This window comes from Leucopleurus acutus (assembly GCF_964270905.1).
Source record: "Leucopleurus acutus genome assembly, chromosome: 16".
In the NCBI taxonomy this organism is placed as follows: domain Eukaryota; kingdom Metazoa; phylum Chordata; class Mammalia; order Artiodactyla; family Delphinidae; genus Leucopleurus; species Leucopleurus acutus.
Window position 1 is genome coordinate 16131404 of NC_139158.1, and position 20677 is coordinate 16152080.

The window sequence follows — 20677 nt, forward strand, 5'->3', positions numbered from 1 at the left end:
ACTGGAGCAGCTTCATCTTCCAGGTAACAACCCCCTCCCCCGCCCCACCCCCCCTTCCCACACCCCCTCCCGCCCGCCCTCCCTCCCGTCCCACCCCCCCTCCGCGCGCCCGGTGCGCGCGCAGCTGTCCCCCTCCCTCCCTCGCGCCCTCCCCCGCCCTCCCCGAGGCGCCGGCTGGGCGCGCGCGCGGCGGGGGCCGAGGCTGCTCCCTCGCTCCCCCCACCCCGCCCCGCCAGGCTCCAACCGCCGCCGCCGCCGCCGCCGCCCGGGCCCCCGCCCCCGGCCCCCGGCCCCGCGGGGCCTCCCGCCCCCACCCAGGGGGCGTCGCCGCCGCCGTCTCCGCCGCGCTCCGCGGCCCGCCAGGCGCCCTCCTTCCCTCCCTCCCGCCGGCCGGGGTGCGCGGGCGGCGGGGCGGCCCGCGGGCCATGCGTTCGGCGCGGCCCAGCCCGGCCGGCCGGGGGCGGTGCCCCGAGCCCGGGCCCCGCGCGGCCCGCGCCCCCGGCCCCCGCTGAGCCCCGGGGGCCCCGCCGTGGCCGAGGCCATGTTCCCCGTGTTCCCTTGCACGCTGCTGGCCCCCCCCTTCCCCGTGCTGGGCCTGGACTCCCGGGGGGTGGGCGGCCTCATGAACTCCTTCCCGCCACCTCAGGGTCACGCCCAGAACCCCCTGCAGGTCGGGGCTGAGCTCCAGTCCCGCTTCTTTGCCTCCCAGGGCTGCGCCCAGAGTCCATTCCAGGTGAGTAGGGGCCGGCCGTGGCGGGCCGGGCTGGGAGGGCGCCGACCCGCGGCCGCGGCCCACACGGCGCCTTGTTTTCGCAGGCCGCGCCGGCGCCCCCACCCACGCCCCAGGCCCCGGCGGCCGAGCCCCTCCAGGTGGACTTGCTCCCGGTTCTTGCCGCCGCCCAGGAGTCCGCCGCCGCCGCAGCCGCGGCCGCCGCCGCTGCCGCCGCCGCCGCCGTTGCTGCTGCGCCCCCGGCCCCGGCCACCGCCTCCACTGTGGACACAGCGGCTCTGAAGCAGCCCCCGGCGCCCCCTCCGCCGCCCCCTCCGGTGTCGGCGCCCGCCGCTGAGGCCGCGCCCCCTGTCTCTGCCGCCACCATCGCCGCAGCCGCGGCCACCGCCGTCGTTGCCCCAACCTCGACGGTCGCTGTGGCCCCGGTCGCATCTGCCTTGGAGAAGAAGACAAAGAGCAAGGGGCCCTACATCTGTGCCCTGTGCGCCAAGGAGTTCAAGAACGGCTACAACCTCCGGAGGCACGAGGCCATCCACACGGGAGCCAAAGCCGGCCGGGTCCCTTCGGGTGCTATGAAGATGCCCACCATGGTGCCCCTGAGCCTCCTGAGCGTGCCCCAGCTGAGCGGAGCCGGCGGGGGAGGGGGAGAAGCGGGTGCCGGCGGCGGAGCGGCCGCAGTGGCCGCCGGTGGCGTGGTGACCACGACCGCCTCGGGAAAGCGCATCCGGAAGAACCACGCCTGCGAGATGTGCGGCAAGGCTTTCCGCGACGTCTACCACCTGAACCGACACAAGCTGTCGCACTCGGACGAGAAGCCCTACCAGTGCCCGGTGTGCCAGCAGCGCTTCAAGCGCAAGGACCGCATGAGCTACCACGTGCGCTCACATGACGGCGCTGTGCACAAGCCCTACAACTGCTCCCACTGTGGCAAGAGCTTCTCCCGGTGTGCACGGGGCTTCGGCCGCCCACTAGGCGGGTGGGGAGGGAGGGACGGTCGGCGATGGAGGTGGCCTGGCCTTGGCTGGTGGGGAGGGAGGGAGGGAGGGAGGTTTCTGAGAATGGGGACGGGGAGCCACTCCCAGGGAGGAGGGCGGACAGCCTCTCCTGGTTACCAGGGAGCAGGGGGTGGTGCTTAGCAAAGGAGGTGGGTTCTTGGGTTGTAGGACAGCCTCAAGTGGGAGGAGGCCGAGGCAGCCCTGCACCAGAAGAGGGATTTCCTGCCTTACCAGGATTCTGAAACCCCGGGCTTGGGAGAAAATGTAGGGACCCAGGGAAAGGCCTGCTGTACAGTGTTAGGCAGACTCGGGGACACCTCCACACTCCAGGGCCCTAACCCCAACCCCAACGTATCCCCAGGCCGGATCACCTCAACAGTCACGTCAGACAAGTGCACTCAACAGAACGGCCCTTCAAATGTGAGGTAGGAAGCCCGCCTCCTCCTGTCCTGGTTTTCATGATTTTGATCCTCATTGTAGTTGTCTGAGTTCAGCCTCTCAGACCCCCTTTTTCTCTCTCTTCTTTTTGCTTTTTCACTCCATTTTTTCATCCCTTCTTCAAGGCCTCATCATCTCACTCCCATTTCCTACAGATCAAAGATCCCCAAGGCTCTGATTCCTTTAACCTCTTGCCCCCCTCTTCCTACTCCCCGAAGCTTTAACTCTCCTGACACCCCCCACGCCCCTCCCCCCTCCCCAGAAATGTGAGGCAGCTTTTGCTACGAAGGATCGGCTGCGGGCCCACACAGTACGACACGAGGAGAAGGTGCCATGTCATGTGTGTGGCAAGATGTTGAGCTCGGCTTATATTTCGGACCACATGAAGGTGCACAGCCAGGGCCCTCACCATGTCTGTGAGCTCTGCAACAAAGGTACACGCTGAGAGGTGCCGGGGGTGGGGTGGGGGACAAAGGGTGGGGACAAAACCAGAGGCCCTTCCACAGATGTGGGTTAAAGGTGCTGTAGCCAAGAGCTCGTGGCATCTAGAGCCCTTTAGAAAGCAAATGAAGCAACATTGGGATGACTAAACATCATCACTAAGTTCAAAGAGGTCATGGCTTGAGCAGATGATCTACCAGAAAGAGTCCACTTCTGGGTGTGTGTGGGGAGATGGGAGGGGGACACAACTGCTTTGGGGAAGGAGTGGTCAAGAGAGCCAGTTCCCAAGGGTCAGAAGGCAAGGTTTCAGCTGTGCAGCCACAAGTTCTTGTCTTCAGCTCCTGGGGCAGGTGGAGTACAATGGCAGGGATTTAACAAGTACTCGCCCTGCCTCAGTAGTAGAGAAAGCTGCTTTTAAACAAATTCACTTCTTCACTGAGTAACCGGTCTGAGACTACATGGGGCACTGGAGGGAGGGGACACAGCCGTCTCTGCTGAGGGTCAACTCTTCAAGTGGCTAGGAATCAGTGTCCGGTCACCCCAGGAGAGATCCCCCAGCCACAGAGGATGGGTTCTGTGGATACCAAGGCCCAAAAGACAACACCACTCAACCAGTTCTCAAGCTCAGGGAGGAACTATGCCCCACCAGCCCCAGCAGAGTAGTTGGCCCCAGGCTACCAAGGATATGGTGGGAGGAGGACAGGGCCATCTGAGGAGGGTGTCCCCAGCCTAGGAGAACAACCCCGTCTCTGGGGTCTCCGCCTGGCTGACCCCCACCCCCCCATCCCAATCCACCCCCCCCCCATAGGCTTCACCACGGCAGCATACCTGCGCATCCACGCGGTGAAGGACCATGGGCTCCAGGCCCCGCGGGCTGACCGCATCCTGTGCAAGCTGTGCAGCGTGCACTGCAAGACCCCTGCCCAGCTGGCCGGCCACATGCAGACCCATCTGGGGGGGGCCGCCCCCCCTGTCCCGGGAGACGCCCCCCAGCCACAGCCCACCTGCTGAGGGGGACCCCCGCACCCACCAGGCAAGGCGTGGGGCATGGCTGGGGGGGGTGGGATGGGGCGTGTGGGACGAGGGGGCTCAAAGGGCCCAATAGGGGATCTTAGGAAGGCCAGGGATGCCCACCTATCACCCAAGTTAGGGAGACTTGTGGGGACAGGGAGGGCCTTTCAGGAGAACTGGGTAAGGATGCGGGCCAAAATCTCTGGGGACCAAACAGGAAGTGAGCAACGGCTGTGTCCCACGGGAGGCTGTCTGGGAAAGAGTCTGGGGCAAGGGGCAAGGTTCTTGCCATTCAGATTGCACTGTGATTTGGTGTTTCTCACCTTACAGGTACAGGTGAGGTCTGTCCAATGGCAGCGGCGGCGGCGGCGGCAGCAGCGGCAGCAGCGGCAGTGGCAGCCCCTCCCACAGCTGTGGGCTCCCTCTCGGGGGCCGAGGGGGTGCCTGTGAGCTCTCAGCCACTTCCCTCCCAGCCCTGGTGAGCTCCAAGTTGGTGGGGGGGAGAGGGGAGAATGGAGGAAAGTCCCTTGGTACCATCTCCTCTTCCCCTCTCTCTTCCCACCAATTCCTCACTATATCCCCCATCAACCAAGGAGCCTCCAGAAGGAAAGGAGGAAGAAGTGTTTTTCTTAGGGGAATTCGCTAGGTTTTAATGATTTGTTTCTCCTGCTCCTCTTTTCCCTATCAGCCCTGACCCCACACACACCTGTCCCCTCGGTTGTGTTGAGGCCCCCTGGACAGTGGGCAGGGGTGGCAGAGGACAGGAGTGGCCACTGCCCTCACCCCCTCTCCTCTCTGTAACCCCCTGCCCTGCCCTTCCAGGGATTTGTGAGCCTTTCCCTCGATGGTCCTTCTTGCTCTCCTCCTTCCAGTGTCCCCCTACTGTTTGCTGCCCCTCCCTGGGGAGTTGGTGCTTTTTTTTTTTTTTTCCAGGGGGAGGGAGGAGAGGAAGGAGGGAAATCAAAGATTCTGTCCCAGAGAGGGGGAAAGGTGAGATTTGAGGAGGGGCAGAAACAGGGAAGGCAGAGGTTATACTTTCATAAGGTGGGGTGGTTTGGGGTCAGGCCCTAAACATCATCCTGCTTAAGAATCTGTCAGGGGAAAACAAGTCAAGGGGAGCAAAAGAAGGAGCCACTAGGGCCAGAGGCAGGACAAGAGATGGAATCTTAGGGGGCCAGGGTCAATGGGGGGATCCAGGGACTAGAGGTGCTTCCTGGGGGTGGGGGGAATGCAGCCACAGTGTCTCCCCCTTCCCTCTTCCACCCCAGCTCCATCCCTGGCCTTTTCTTTTCATCCCTCCCCCTACGACAGAAGCTGTGGCCCTGGCCATGTCATCGTGTTCCTGTGTCCCCTGCATGTTCCCCACCCTTCACCCCCTCCTTTTGCGCGGACCCCATTACAATAAATTTTAAATAAAAACCTGTCTCTGACTCAGTGAATGAATTGCTCTCACCAAGCCCCCTGTCCCCACCCCTAAGGGGATTCTTAGGCCTGTTGTCTGTCCCAGTCTTGCTCTGCCTTGTGCAGCTCTGGGGCTCTGGCTCCTTCCTCCCCAGAGGCAGTATCAGTGGCTGCAGTCCAGATTCAGGGTGGGGCTGAGGCTCCGGTGACTGTGGAGAGCACGTTCCAGGACTCCGGAGTCTCTGGGGAATACCTAGTCAGCACAGGCCCAGAATAGCCCCTGGAGGTTTGAAGAGGCCTGGGTCAGAAACCCAAACAGTTGTGGGCCATGAATGCTGCTTTCCCCCAGCCAGGCCGATTGCCTGCTGCTCAGCCAAATACCTGCACACCCTTCAGGCCCTGGGAGTTGATGGATGATGTAGCTGCGAAAAGACTGGGCAACTCTGAGCCCTAAGACGGGGAACAATGAGGTTGAGAATACAAACTGCACTTTTCCCCACTTGTTCTCTTCATTCTTGGTGTGGCCCAACCTGCTCTTACTCGGGCTCCTCTGCCGCAGCCCCCTCCTGCTGTTCCAGACTGCCTTGCAGCCTCTACCCTGCCCCCTGCAATTCCCTTCCCAGTCCTTGCTCTGACCCTTACAAGGACCTTTTCTTGAGCCTTCCAGTACCCATTTCTGCTGCTGCTTCCTTGGGGGTAGAGGGACTTCCTGTTCGGCAGGCTCCCTTTTCTTGAAACCCCACCCCGGTCATCCTCTGCAGCCTCCCCAAGTCTTGCCTCATCTCCTCTTTCTGCTTGTAGGGGTGCCTCCACCTGGTCCTGCCTGTCCCACTGGTCCTGTCTCCTCGCAGACCCCTCTCCGTTTCCCCCAACCCCCTGCTTCTGCCAGGACCCCCGGTGACCGTTGGCGGGAGGGGGCTGGGGCATGGGAAGGAGGCACCCCCAGGTGGCGCGCGGGGGAAGGGCCAGGGAGCGGCGCGAGTGGTCCCCCGGCCGGTTGCCCAGGTAACGCGGGGCCTGGCACGCGTGGCTCCCTCCGGCTGGCCGAGAGGGGCGGGAGGCGTGCAAGGGGCGGGGGCGGTGCGCGGCAGCGGAGCGTAGGGGAGGGGACCTGAGAGGAGGGGAGGAGGGGATGAGCAGAGGGGAGGGGAGACCCGCCGCCTCCCTCCCTCGCTCGCTGACTTGCTCCCTCCCGGGCTGCGGCTGCTGCAACCGCGGCGGTGGCGGTGGCGGCGGCGGCAGCAGCGGGAGCAGTTTGGAGGCCGGCGTCGAGGTGAGACGGGAATGGACTGAGGCTGCGGGTAGGAGTGGACGGACAGACAGCGGACGCCGGGAGGGCTGTACGGGAATTCGGGCGCCTGGCGGACTGGCTGGTGGTGCTGGGCGCACCACGCCAATGGGAGGAAGCGGCGCCGGTCCCCCGGGGGCGAGGAAGTCCCTGGGAGAGGGGCTGGGAAGGGGCTCAGAGGAGATGCCCAGGTCCCCCAGGGAGGGGCGCGGGCGTCTACGCCCCAAAGGCGCATCAAGCAAACCGCGCTGGGCGCCCAGGGAGGAAGGGAGGATGGACGCAGAGGGAGTGGAACGCGAGTTTCGGGGTTCTCTGCCCAGTCTGCCGATCGGAGTGCATGCGTCTCTGAACAGCTTGTTGATTTTGGGGCGCTGTGGTATCTCCTAGGATCTGAGAGTCTGGATCTTGTTGGGTGGACCCAGGAAGAGACCATGGGGAGGATCCTGTTTACAAAAGGGTTCATCTTCCCAGGGTTCGCTAACCAGAAGACTGAGCAGAGCACTCCTCCCCAGAGATGTCCCACCCCAAAGCAAAGGAAACCCCAACTTTTCTTCCTTTCCCCAGAGGCAGCCCAAGGCTGGCCCTGAGATAGGAGCATTGCCCTCTTGGGCTGCAGTGCTGAGAGCTACCTCTTCCCTCCTCACACTAAGCCTGTCTCCTCCTCTTCCAGGATTTGCTGCTGTCTCTGCTGCTCTATCCTTCCCACAGAGGCCCTCTCCCCTCTCCTATCTCAAGATGGCAACCAGCAGCTCTGAGGTCTCTGAGATGAAGGGGGTAGAGGAGGGTCCCCAGACCCAGGGAGAAGGGCCTGGCCATTCTGAAGCCGGAACTGGTCCTCCCCAGATCCCAGCTGGGGTCCCAGATGAGCCAGAGACCATGCAGCCAGGCCTAGACATCACTGGGGCCCCTGTGGACCCAGAGGCCAAGGCTGGGCTGGCTCCAGAAACCACAGAGATCCCAACCGTGGCCCCAGAAACAGCTCAGGCCAGAGACCTCAGCTCAAACCCAGGAGGGGAATCAAAGGCCAACTCCAGCACCGAAGAAACATGCCAAGAGCTAGCATCCAAACCAGAAGTGAGCAAAGAGGCCACTGCAAACCAGGGGTCCAACCTGGAATCCGCAGCCCCACTTGAGCCAGCCTCAGAGCCTGCTCCCCAGCTGGACCCCCAGCCAGACCCTCAGCCAGACCCCCAGCCAGCTTCCCAGCCCACCTCCAAGCCAGTCCTTCAGCCGGAGCCCCCTACCCAGGAGGACCCCACCTCTGAGGTCCTGACTGAGAACGTGGGAGAAAAGCAGGAGAATGGGGCAGTGGTTCCCCTGCAGGCTGGTGATGGTGATGGGGAAGAGGGTCCAGCCCTCCAGCCTCACTCACCACCCTCAACAAAACCCCCCCCAGCCAATGGGGCTCCACCCCGTGTGCTGCAGCAGCTGGTTGAGGAGGATAGACTAGGAAGGGCTCACAGTGGGCATTCCGGATCTCCCCGAGGTAGCCTGAGCCGCCACCCTAGTTCCCAGCTGGCAGGGTCTGGGGTGGAGGGGGGTGAAGGCACCCAGAAACCTCGGGACTACATCATCCTCGCCATCCTGTCCTGCTTCTGCCCCATGTGGCCTGTCAACATCGTGGCCTTCGCTTATGCCGTCATGGTGAGCCCCAAGGGACCCTGGCCCAGGCCTGCTGTGGCTCCCAGCTTCCTGCCAGTGCTGGGACAGAGCCCCAGGAGTAACCTTGCCTTCCCTCCCCTTTCTGCATGGACCTCACTTCCCAATTACAGGGCCTTTCCTTGCCTCTGCCTAGGATTTCACCTTCTGAGCCCTACCTCTTCAGGTGGGAGGGAAGTTGAGACATTTCACACAGCCTTACTGACCTGTGCCCTCCTCCTGCTGCCTCTCCAATCCCCTTCCTCCCTTAACCACTGCTACCAACTGGCCTGTCTCCTTTGGACGACTCTCACACCTGATCCCGGCTGGGCTGGTGCCCCCACCCCTCACCCTAACCCCAGTCCCGGAACAGCCTGCAGCAGGGGGACGTGGATGGGGCCCAGCGTCTGGGTCGCGTGGCCAAGCTCTTAAGCATCGTGGCGCTGGTAGGGGGGGTCCTCATCATCATCGCCTCCTGCGTCATCAACTTAGGCGGTGAGTGGGGGTCTGGGACAGGCCGGGAGGAATGGAAGGGTTGGCAAGGGCAGCTTTACTAACCCCTGCCCCTGATCTCTCCTGTCTGTCCTCCCTACTTCTTTGTCTCTCCTTGTCTCCCCTCCCCCCCCAACTGTCTCTGTCTGTCCCTCCCTCTCCTCTCCCACAGTGTATAAGTGAGGGGCTCTGCCCTGCATTCCGAGACTTTTTTTCCTGTTGGGAGCTGCCTTGGGCCCATCCTCCCCTGCGGGGAGCCCAATCCATGGCCCAGGCCCGCACCCATAGGGACCAAGGGAGCCTGAGCGGCCTTGTTTACAGCTTCTTTCCTGCTCCTGCATCCTGCCAGGCTCCTCTGCCAACCGTAGGCCTCCCTTCTCCCTGCACTGTTTCCAACTTCCCTGCACTCCTGCCTGCATCCCCTCCAGCCTCTTGGCTTCCCTGTTCCTGCACTTCTGGAAACCTCCTTGCACTTCTGGAAACCTCCCTGAACATCTCCCAAACTCTCTTTGCTCTCAGCCTCCCAGCATCTCTCCCCACCTTCCTGCACCACAACCTCCCGAGAATTTCCTGCACCTCAACCCTGGTCTCCCTTTCCCAACTTTCATTGTCTCAGCATCCTCCCTCATTCCTTTCTTCCTTCTCTCCTTATTCATCTCCCTTTCCCTCTCCACATCCTCCACCCCCTTCCTCTTCCTGCCTCCTCATCGCCCCTCAGCATCCTCCCCTCCACCCTCCTCCACCGTTCATTCTGCAAAAACTCCAGCACTTAGATCAGGCTGGGGGAGGGGAGCAGTGTCAGGAGAGGGCTCCCTAGCCCGGGCTCCGACTGTTCTCAGCTGGGACCACCCAGGTCCGGACGCCCCCATGGTGCCTCGGGGTCGCAGCGCTGGCAAGACAGGCCTCGTTTGGAGACTTGTGCAGGGGTGGCCAGTACTGTTCCGAACACGCACCTGGGAGAAGGGAGGGGCGCTGCTGTTGACCCTCCCCGGTCAGCCTCAGTTGACCTTCCCCACCTGGGCTTTTTAACCCAGTCAGAGGACTCGTTGGGGCTGGGGTCATTCACGTGCTTTGTAACGAAAGAACCCAAAAAATAGGACCAAAGCTCCCAGCTGCAGGGAGCAAGGGAGGGGCGGAGAGGTCTATGATTATTTTTTAAGAGGACGAGAGAGGTTTGGGGGGCGGGGACAGAACCACAACGCGGTTCCGAGTTGGCGGGGTCTTTTTTCCCCCTAAAAAAAGAAAAGTGTAGGGAAAAAACCTAAAAGTCTAAAAGCAAAACAAAACAAAAGGATACGCCAAACAGATTCTCCCTTTTTGTATGCCGGATGCTGCATGAGTCTGAAACACCAATAAACGGAGACTGCATGAGACTCGCCTCCAGCCTCAGTTGGTCCGTACGTGCGTGCGCCGCTGGGGCCCGAGGTACTGCCTCCTTTCGGGCAGAACCTATTGGGTGGTTTGCGCATGCGCCGCCCAGGTGGCCATCTTTACTATGGGCCGAAGCCTATCATTCCGGAGCGCCTATCTGCGCATGTGCAAGCCTTCCCTTGCTTTCCTCTTCCAAGTAGCTTTGACTGAAACTGAGCCTCCCGCGCGATCTCTGTGCGCCTGCGTAGTGTGACCGTGCGCAGCCCGGGAGGCGGGTCTTAGCTCCTAGGTGCGTATGGCAGCTGAGGTGGCGAAACTTCGAGGTTTGGGGAGAGGGTGCCGGATCCAGGTGTAGAGAGGGGAGGTATTAAGGCGAGAAGAGCGGGTCCGCTCCTCTCCCTCCTGGAAAGTGGTTTCTGCCGGTCCCTGGGAACACCGGAGTATCGGATCTCGATCCGTGGGGGCGGGGTCCTTGGAGGGGACGGAGCGACCCCTCTTGGGAACAGGCGGTCTATTCGCAGGGACTGCTGTTGGAGTCTGATTGGTTAGAGAGACATTCCCTAAACCCCTGGGGAGCCCAACCCTTGGGGTTGGGGGATCCCCAGTTCAGTACTCCTGCATCTCCTATCATCGCAGGGCCCCTTCCCTAGTGACATATGTCCCTTGTCCGGGGCCATGGAGACATTGCAGCCACCACGGCGGCGCCTCTGTCTGAAGAAGGGGAAGTGACCTCCGGCCTCCAGGCTCTGGCCGTGGAGGATACCGGAGGCCCCTCTGCTTCGGCCGATCAAGCCGAGGAAGAGGGGGAAGGAGGCCGGGAGGAGACTGAGCATGAGGGGTCCGGGGCCGAGGAGGTGCAGGGAGAAGCCCCCAGCACTGAGGGGGAAGAGCATGCCAAGGGAGAATCCGAGGACTGGTGCGTGCCCTGCAGCGATGAAGAGGTGGAGCTGCCCGCGGATGGGCAGTCCTGGATGCCACCCCCCTCGGAAATCCAAAGGCTCTATGAACTGCTGGCTGCCCACGGCACTCTGGAGCTACAGGCTGAGATCCTGCCCCGCCGGCCACCCACACCTGAGGCCCAGAGTGAAGAGGAGAGATCCGATGAGGAGCCAGAGACCAAAGAGGAGGAAGAGGAAAAGTGAGGGCACGCCCTTACACCTTGTCCTTGACGCTGCTCCCCTGATGCCGGGAGGAAGTAGGGAGGGGAGGTGGGACCCAGGAGCATGGGTAGTGGAGGGAGGGAAGAGAGCTGGAGAGGAAGAGCCAGCAGGCTGTGGAGAAGTGGGGGTGTTTGGGGGGAACCACCCTCACCTTTCACTCTCTGTCCCCCTGTCCCAGACCGCACATGCCCACAGAATTTGACTTTGATGATGAGCCAATGACACCAAAGGACTCCCTGATTGACCGGAGACGCACCCCAGGTACAGACAAGAGGGGAGGATTGGGGTGGTGGTGAAGGGCCTCTGCTTCCACTTACTCAGAAAGTGACTCCCTAAAAGATGCCTTTGCTTGGTGCCTTGCTATCTACAGAACTTGTTTCAGGAGAGAGCATGCCCCCAGTTGTGCCATCCTTCCAGCTTTGGTGGTCCCCTATCTTCCGCAGATAATTCCATCATGCTTCCCATTCCTTTGATCTCAGTCCCCCCCAGAAGGCCAAGTCGTTATCATTATTATCTAGATCCACATCCCTACACTACTGTGTACATCTCCTAATCTGACCCAGTTTCCCATCCCATGTGCCTTCCTAGAATTTACCCTCGGAGCCATTCTCTTTTTGTTTGCTTGTTTTTTTAATAAATTTCTTTATTTATTTATTTTTGGCTGCTTTGTGTCTTTGTTGCTGCGCACGGGCTTTCTCTAGTTGTGGCGAGTGGGGGCTATTCTTGTTGCGGTGTGCAGGCTTCTCATTGTGGTGGCTTCTCTTGTTGCAGAGCACGGGCTCTAGGCACACGGGCTTCAGTAATTGTGGCATGCGGGCTGTAGAGCATACGCTCAGTAGTTGTGGCACACGGGCTTAATTGCTCCGCGGCATGTGGGATCTTCCCGGACCAGGGCTTGAACCCATGTCCCCTGCATTGGCAGGCAGATTCTTAACCACTGTGCCACCAGGGAAGTGCCCCCTCGGAGCCAGTGTTGATTTCTCTTTCTTTTACCCCAGCATTCAAGCCAGCAGCAAGTCTTGTTAGCTCTGCCTGCACCCTTATCCAGGCCACCATCTCTCTTGCCTAGATAGTTGTGGTAGCTCCTAACTGGTCTTCCTGTCGCCAGCCTCAGCAGCCAGAGACGGGTTTATGTTTCAAAACATAAATTGTGTCACTTCTCTGTTTTAAATTCTCCAAAGGATTCCATTTCTGGGGGGTGGGGGTGGGGTGGTGTATGAGTGTGTCAGTTGAGAATCCAACCCCGCCCTCCCCCCAGGGCTTCCATGTAAACTAAAAGATCCAAACCCCTTATCGTGGCCTGTAGGTCATATCTTTCCTGTCTCCCCCAGCTCTACATTTCTCATTGAACAGACCTCCCTGTTCTTGCCCTGGGGCTTTTGCACTTGCTCGTCCCCTACCTGGGATGCTTCTCCCCAGTCTTCATATTTCTAGCCCCTTCTCATAATTCAGATCTTCACTGCCCACCCCATCTGAGGCCCCATCCCTAAACCTCAGAACCTCCAGGACAGGCCTGGAAATCTCTGTTCAATGAGCTCCCCAAGTGATTAGTAAGATCCAGGCAGGTCTGGTGCACACTGCCTCACTCGCTTCCACATTTCTCTCATTCCCCTTCTCCAGGAAGCTCAGCCCGGAGCCAGAAACGGGAAGCGCGCCTGGACAAGGTCCTCTCAGACATGAAGCGACACAAGAAGCTGGAGGAGCAGATCCTTCGTACTGGCAGGGACCTCTTCAGCCTGGACTCAGAGGATGCCAGCCCCACCAGCCCCCCGCTCCGGTCCTCAGGAAGTAGTCTCTTCCCCCGGCAGCGGAAATACTGAGCGCTGCTGCCCTTAGGGTGCAGAGCCTACCTGCTGGGGCCTTGGCCCTTCTTCCCTAACCCAGGCTGCTGGGAAACTTGGGAAGAGGAGAGACACTCCAAGCTCCCAACACAGCACCTTGCCAGAAAGAGGACATACGTGTATGTGTTTATGTTTTCTATTGAACATCTCTTTGGAGACCTGGGCTAAATTTTCTGAATCTAAAATAAAAAATACCAAGTTATCTTCTCTTAGAGGAGGGACTGCAGCTGGAACCGAAACAGCTGTGGAGAGGCAAAATTGTACGCACCCAGATTGGGAAATTAAAGCCAGATGGGGTAGAAGTGAACTCGGTCAGCACCTGCCCCCTGCCTCGGGCCGAGGACCCTCCCCAGTCTCATGCCAGTGCTGCCAGCTGGCTCTGAGGTGGGAAGTCCTGCACTGAGTGAGCTGCAGTGCCTTCAGCTGCAGTAGAAGCAGCCCAGAGGAGAAAAAACAAAACCAAACAAATGAGAAGCAGCTGCAAGGGCCCTTTAAATGCCTAAGCCTCACCCGCTGAGTCTGCCCTGCCCTGCCGGGAAGTCATCTCTAGGGCTGGGTGAAGGAGTTTCCTGATCTGAGGACTCTGTTGCAGCCAGCCACACTTCTGGATGTGAGTACTTCATACAGGCCTCAAAGCCCCAAACCAGCTGGTGGGACCTTGTGTCCTTCAAGACCCTCTCTAGCTCTGTCCTGCCTTCTAGGGCTTGCTTCATCTGGGGCAGGTGGTCTCTGAACCAGAACCGGGAGAAGATGGGTGGAAGCTTAGCCTTGGGAGGCTTTGCTTTCCTTGGAGTTTCTTCTGGCTTCTGAAGTAAAGGTAGATCAACTTGTCATCTTGCCAACACCCTCACTCCTCCAACTCTCAGGCCTCTCTGACCTTAAGCTCCCCCATCAGCAGTAGGGGCAGAGGAAACTTAAGGGGTCCATTTAGATTCCCTCCTGGAGTGAGATTGGTCCCTGCTAGACTCCCCCTGGGGACCTGAGCTCTGGCCTGTCCCTTTGAGCTTTGAAAATGTGACTTGTCCCCGTTGAGATTCCTCAACTCTGCAGACATCGAGGCTTTCCTATTACCCCACTCAGGGCTATGCCAGCTGGTAATAGGCTATGCCACTCAGGGCCTTGCAGATCATTTGAGAAATCATTGGCAGAGTAATCTGAAGGTGGGCTTGATTTCCAGAGGCGTGGAGTTTGGTGAGCAAGGCTCTTTTTCTTTTTTTTTCTTTTTGGGACTGGGAAGTGAAAACAGGAAGCTCTCTTGGACCCGCCGTGCTTCTAAGATTCTGGGGATCTTAGCAGCATGGAGGGTTGGGGTATAGTAGTAGAGGCAGGTGTGCCCTGTTTTCTCTGCTCCCTGTCTGGGTGGGCCCCTAGATATTATGGGGAGAAAGGCTGGCTGTCACGGGTGCCAACTGACTGCCAGAAACTTCTGCCTGTTTCCACCCTTGGCACACAGTATACTCTGCCTCCCCTGAGGGTGAGGCCTTCTGGACAGGGCAGCTCTCTAAAGCCGTGGGCACGTAGGGGCAGCCACCTTGAATGGCTGGCCCAGGGAAAGCCAGAGAGCTCTAAGGTTACTCTGGCCTCCTTGTTGGGTGCTGCTCTCCTAGGTTACCGAAAATACCTTTGAACTGCAGTGGCACTATCTCCTGGAGAGTACCCAGCCCCTCCCAGGTCCTTAAGTCCTTGTTCTAGTTAAGAATCTTATTGCCATTTTTGCCAGAGACCACACTACTTCTTCTGCGGTCACGATACCTGAGGTGGAATTCCGGCTCCGTCCTTTGATCCTTTGATCATTTGATCCTGAGCAAATTCCTTAATTTGTAGGTTCTTATGGGGATGAAATGAGTTAATTAAAAGCATTTAACACAATACCTGGCACAGATTAAGTTCTTAATAAGTGGGAGCTGTTATGGGGGGGCACTTGCCAAAGATAGAAATTCCAGAGTCGTTCCTGGAAACCTTAGCCTAGTGCGTCTGGGGTGAGGCCTGGGCGTCAATACGACCAGCTGAGTCCCATGATTGGGCGATTTTAGAAAACAGGGGTTCTGCAACCTGGTTCCTGGGTCACTTCCAATCTAGCCAATCTTTGCCTTCAATGAGTGGCATTAATTGGCAGCATCTGGAGGTAGGATAGAAATAGGACAAGCATCATCCGGAGCTGGCAGGGCTGTTCTGTCCCCAGAAAAAGCTGCTGCTCCCGAAAAGTGGCCCAGTTGGGCTAGAGCTCAGATAAGATTTTCCTAGGAAGAAAAGGTCCTAAAACTTTGCTGCTACTAAAGAAGTGATTTATGTGAAACAAACTCTCAAGAATTTCCACTATAGTCCCCCAAAGCAGGAAATCATTTCCCTAAATTGGGAAGCTGTCTGGTAAAAACAGCCTCTCTGCAGTCCCTGAGAAATGTGGCTCTTGCATTCTCTAAACAAAGACTAGAATGTTTAAAATCAGTGAAGGGAAACTGCAAAGATGAGTTCCCTGCCTGTGCTGAATTTCCTGTGCATTTTCCTAAACCTAAGTTTGATAGACGTGATGGTGGCAAGGCTGTCTCCAACCTTTCCTCCAACTTCAGGCCTGCTCAGGCCTTGGGACAAGGGGACTTGGGCTGGCTGGGGGTCTACTTGGACCTGAGGGTGAGGAGCTGGGGGAAAATACATGACATTCCCTGCTTTTGAGGAACAGTTTGCCATCTGGGTTCATCTTTGGTCTTCCTCCTCCAGGCCATCGTTGTACTCCTACTGTGTATTAGACATGCTCCAGTCTCTAACCCCTTTAACCCCTCCTACTGTGTATTAGACATGCTCCAGTCTCTAACCCCTTTAACCCCTCCTACTGTGTATTAGACATGCTCCAGTCTCTAACCCCTTTAACCCCAGGAAACAGTCACTTTTATTCCCACTCCAGTCTAAGAGAGGCTTGGAGGCTAGCACGTGGCCCGAGGTCATATCGGCAGTGACAGAGCTCAGTCTTTGCTATATATTAGAGTCAGTGGAAGAACTTTTCTATATAGCAATGCTAGGACCCCACTCCAGACCAGTTAAATCAATGCCCAGAGATGGGTGGTTTGAAAAGATCTCCAGGTGATTCTGATGTACAGCTAGGCAGGGTTGAGAGGCTCTTATAGACTAGAGCTGCTCATAGTTTAATGTATGCCCAAATCACTGGGGATCTAGTTAAAATGCTGGCTAATTCAGCAGCTCTGGGGTCGGGGGAACCCAAGGTTCTGCATTATTAACAGGCTTCCAGGTGATGCTGACACTGCAGACCTATACCCAGTGTGGCTGGTCACCTGGGCATCTGCTGTTTAAGATTCACTGTCAGCCACTCACAACTGACACTGAAACTCTGATACATAATGATATGACTCATTCATTAATTGAATTTTGCTCTAGCAAGTTTACTCTTGAGCCAGAACAGGGCCAGAATTGCCTCTTCACTAGAGGATGAAGCCAGCTTCTTCTCACAGGCTGTTTTGTTCTCTGTTCATCCCTCCCTTCTTGGTGTGTGGGATGCAGCGGGGGAGCCACTGGTCTCTGAGACTTTGGGTAAAAGTTGGCTGGTTCTGGCAGGAGCGTCATAACACATGAGGATCAGTGTGATCAGGCAAGGTTGGACAGGTACCAGAGAGCAGACTACGGGGCAGATCTTGGAAGCAGACACTGAAGGGAGGTGTCGGTGAATTTAGGGAGTTGGGGCCAAACTCGGGGCTGGGCAGGACCTTCCAAAGGTCAACATGGTCCTTAGCCGTTGTCTTTTGAGGGCCCTGGTATGTTGGAAGTGAAATGCTCTAACTGTGCACGTTATCTGGTAAACCACGGAAGTCTAATGAGACACAAACATGCTGCCTGAGTCGGGTGGTCTCCCTGGTCTGAGAGGCCTCTAGTGAGGCTCACTTCTGGGGACGGCAACATTGAAAAGGCAAAACCTGTTCTTGGGTGAACTTAGCAGGTGAACTTACATGGAAGGCACAGCTTTAGGGCTGGGTAGGTGGGTGATCAGGGAGGTGAGACAGGGTCCTGGTACTGAAACAAGGGTAGCTGGCAAGGGCATGGCCTCGGAATAAGGCAGGAGCCCAGCCTGATTAGCTTTAGGGATGACTCTCAGCTGAGTCAGTGAGCTGGGCGAAGCTCTCGGCCCCCCTGACTGGGCCCAGCTGGGGTGACAGATGGTCGAGAGGCCTCAGCTGTAGGGGGTGAGGGATCGTCCAAAGGAGCCATTGGAGTCTGTTCCCAGAGCCTGCTTCCCAGCCTCGTGTGGCCTTCTAGAGTTTAAATCTTCCCTGTGGGGCTGCACAGACCCTCCTCTTGCAGCCCTAGCCCTTCCTCTCCCCCATCTGGCTTCCTGGCCAGGCTTCCGCCCTGCAGAGAACCAGGAAGAGGCTTCACTGGGCTGTCGGATGCTCCTTTGCTATTCTAGGCCCACAGCTGGGGTGACACAAAAACCTGCCACCTTCCTGATCCGTAAACAAGTGAGGGTTAAGGCCGAGATGCCAGATGGGGTAGGGAGCCTCTGGTGCTAGGTCACTTCCTCCAACTGGATAGGGAAGCTGGCCCTCAGCTGTAAGCCACACACATAGTGCTGCTAAGAGCCAGTCTCTGTTCCAAGTGCTTTATGATTAACTCAGTCCTCATACGTTGGGGTTGATGACCTATCCATCCCCAGTTCACAGGCCAGGAAACGGGTATAGGGAGGGCAAGGGACTCGTCTGAGATCACCCATCCAGTAAGGTTTAGAACCAAGATCCAGGCAGTCCTAGCCCCGGGGTGGGGGTGGGGTGCTCTTGGGGGGCCCTCTCCTGGGGAATGGAAGCACAGCCGGGCAGGATGGGCAGGCAGTAGAGAGGAAGGAAAGCCAAGGTCCAGGGAAGAGTGGGGAGAACAGAAAGCAGAAGACTAGCACCTGGATTTTCAAACACTCCCTGAAATCAACAGAAGAGGGAGCTCTGATATTAGAAAAGTTAAGGGAAATTAACTTGACAAACAGGCAACAGAAAAGTATCAAGGTCAAATCCCATACAAAGTTGCAAGAAAAAGAATTGAGGAGCAGAATAATAACCCCCTGATGTAGAAAGTGTACCAAGAAAACAGATCAAAACTGTAACCTCTTTGAAAATGAGGTAAGACATTAGGAAACAATACCAGGCAAAGCAGCAAATCAGAATTGTAAATAAGCCCAGGTAGTCTGGCTGAATCCATGCCCCTCACCATTGTACTGCACTGCCACTGGAGAGAAACAGGACCAGGCATTCCATCGGGATTCTCATCCTGATGGTACCACCAACTTGCTGTGTGGCCTTGCATGACTCATTGTCCCTACCTGGGACTCAACTAATTAGATCCACACTGTCTAATATGGAATCAACCAGCCACATTTGACTACTTAAATTAAAATTAAACACCAGCTCCTGAGCGGTCTTGAGCTCACACCCAGCTTCTCAGCCTTAACCTGCGTGCTGCCATCGCTGTTACGCTAGGCACTGCTGCCTGCCGCTGCGCTGCTCGGTAGCAGCAGTCAGTCTCCCGGACCAGCCCCCCGGGTCCCGCCGCTGTTACCCAGTGAATTCGCTGCTACTCCCATGGGTCACATGAGACAGATGGAGGAGTTTGCTGCTCGCTGGGTGACATACTTCAATAAGCCAGATATTGATGCTTGGGAATTGCGTAAAGGGATGAACACGATTGTTGGCTGTGATCTGGTTCCAGAGCCCCAAATCATTGATGTTGCTTTGCAGACATGCAGACGCTTAAATGATTTTGCTAGTGCAGTTCGCATCCTAGAGGTTGTTAAGGACAAAGCAGAACCTCATAAGGAAATCTACCCCTATGTCATCCAGGAACTTAGACCAACTTTAAAAGAACTGAAAATCTCCACTCCAGAGGAACTGGCTCTTGACAAAGTGTAAACCCCATGGATGGGCTTCCCGAGAATTTACTGATAGTGCTACTTGATTGTAAACAATCACCTGGAAATATTGATGATAACATATTACCTTATTTGAACAAGTTTTCCTTTAAGTACCAAACCATGTAACATAACTTGGACTTTAATAAAAAGGAAATGAGTTTGAACTGAAAAAAAATTAACTAATTAACATTTTAGTTCCTCAGTGACACTGTCCACATTTCAGGAGTTTGATAGCTGCATGTGGTCAGTCCAAAGACAGCACAGATTAAGAATATTTCCATCATTGTAGAAAGTCCTTTTGGATGATGCTGAGTTGGAAGGTTTTAGAGAGGAGCCACACAGGTGATGTGAGCGCATCAGCGCCAGGGGTAAGACAACTGGGAGTGGTGGGGACTGTGGTTAAGCAGGAAAGCTTGTGGCCCCTCTAAAGGGCTCGGCTGCTATGTGGCTCTCGTCAGTTTGCCACGTGGGAATGTAAGGCCTGGCTCCTCATTCTTCAAGAGAAGCAGGAATTGGAAGTTTGTGGTAACTCACAATTTCTAAACAAAAGAAATTTTACAGATTGTGTGGATCAAGTAAAACTCTTGGGCCTTGATTCTGTAATTTTGTGGCTCCAGCCTCTTTTTCCTGTGCGAAGCCACTCCCCCTTCCTCCTTCTCACTTCACATTTGTCACCCAGTTTGGAAGCTGTATGGATGGTGGACTAGATGGTGTACCACTCCTTTTTGGTGGTGGCTTCAAAAATGTTGGACCGGGACTTCCCTGGTTGTCCAGTGGTTAAGACTCTGCACTTCCAATGCAGGCGTGGCCAAAAACTTAAAAAAAAAAAAAGTTGGACCAAAGTCTAGGAGGGCAAGGCTTTGAATCACTTAGTAAACTTGGTTCCCTTTGTGTGACTCCACGGGACATGTCCAAAGTCCAAGGCATGCTGGAGGCAGGGATGGGGTTTAAGTAGGGGGTGTGACATTCCTGAACAGGCCAAGCACTGGAGGTAACCAGCCAGGTTTCAGAAGCAGTTAGGGTGGGGGTGGACAGAATGCAGTACTCATTCACTCGCTTTCTCCTTCCCACCCACCTCTACCCATGATGGCAGGGAGTCACAGGTGGCAACAGACCACAGAGAACTGGGGAGGAAAGGACTAGAATACTCCGGTGTTTCTTTTTTTTTTAATTTTTATTTATTTGTTTATTTTTGGCTGCATTGGGTCTTCTTTGCTGCGCGCAGGCTTTCTCTAGTTGTGGCGAGCGGGGGCTACTCTTCGCTGTGGTGCATGGACTTCTCATTGCGGTGGCTTCTCTTGTTGCAGAGCACGGGCTCTAGGCGCGCGGGCCTCAGTAGTTGTGGCTCGCGGGCAGTAGAGCGCAGGCTCAGTAGTTGTGGCTCATGGGCTTAGTTGCTCCGCGGCATGTGGAATCTTCCTGGACCAGGGCTCGACCCCGTGTCCCCTGCATTGGCAGGCAGATTCTTAACCACTGCACCACCAGGGAAGTCCCCTTTGAGGTGTTTCTAATCCAGCTGATTCTATGGGAGCATCATTTCCATCAGGGACCCCTTCCTTGAGAGGCGGCCCACATCTAAACGGTTCATCCCAGGATTGCTTAAAGTGCAAGGCGGGAGGGCTGCAAAGATCATGCAAACGTTCTTGGGCTATGGGCTAATGTTTGCATACAGCTGGGGCCCTTGGGATCCCCTGAAATAAAGGAGGCTGCCCCTGGAGGAGCCAGGGAGCTCTTCAGAGCCTCTGCCCCCCACCGTGCTGGGGAAGACACACAGCACCGCCAGAGGCTGACCCCCTCTCCCAGCTTGGTGTGCTTCCACCTCCTACGCTATGGGGGTTGGAGACTGGGGAAGTTTTGATCTTAAGCCCCTCCCAGTACTTCAGGAAGCTTGGGGGAGGTAAAGTAGATGGGAATGAGGGAAAGGAGTTGGCGGAGAACCCTGGGCTTCTGCGGTTAACTGCATCAAGCATCT

General features: G+C 57.1%; 3 protein-coding genes and 1 pseudogene across 5 annotated transcripts; all 4 read left to right on the plus strand.

Moving 5' to 3' along the window:
• Positions 1–236: 236 nt before the first annotated feature.
• On the plus strand, positions 237–5001 carry MAZ (MYC associated zinc finger protein; the record flags this gene model as incomplete). 2 transcript variants are annotated; one of them, XM_082856158.1, is made up of 5 exons in its annotated part: positions 237–733; positions 817–1673; positions 2087–2150; positions 2426–2597; positions 3413–3615. In XM_082856158.1, exons 1-5 carry the CDS (start codon positions 542–544, stop codon positions 3613–3615), a joined length of 1488 nt encoding a protein of 495 aa, XP_082712284.1. In that variant the 5' UTR covers positions 237–541. The 2 variants fall into 2 exon arrangements, with proteins under 2 accessions (XP_082712284.1, XP_082712283.1); XM_082856157.1 differs by lacking the exon at positions 3413–3615 and adding an exon at positions 3946–5001 and having other exon boundaries at positions 434–733.
• Positions 5002–7039: 2038 nt separating this feature from the next.
• PRRT2 (proline rich transmembrane protein 2) lies at positions 7040–8499 on the plus strand (the record flags this gene model as incomplete). The annotated part of the gene is made up of 2 exons (XM_082856233.1): positions 7040–7948; positions 8305–8499. The coding sequence occupies 2 exons, from the start codon at positions 7040–7042 to the stop codon at positions 8497–8499; spliced, it is 1104 nt and encodes a 367-aa protein (XP_082712359.1).
• A 1962-nt stretch (positions 8500–10461) lies between these two features.
• Positions 10462–12953, plus strand: PAGR1 (PAXIP1 associated glutamate rich protein 1; the record flags this gene model as incomplete). Its single annotated transcript, XM_082856460.1, has 3 exons — positions 10462–10943; positions 11144–11226; positions 12586–12953. 3 exons carry the CDS (start codon positions 10462–10464, stop codon positions 12783–12785), a joined length of 765 nt encoding a protein of 254 aa, XP_082712586.1. The 3' UTR covers positions 12786–12953.
• Positions 12954–16384: 3431 nt separating this feature from the next.
• Positions 16385–18716, plus strand: LOC309972961 (cytochrome c oxidase subunit 5A, mitochondrial-like; annotated as a pseudogene). Its single transcript has 2 exons — positions 16385–16418; positions 18221–18716. The product of its transcript is annotated as a cytochrome c oxidase subunit 5A, mitochondrial-like (transcript).
• Positions 18717–20677: the final 1961 nt, after the last annotated feature.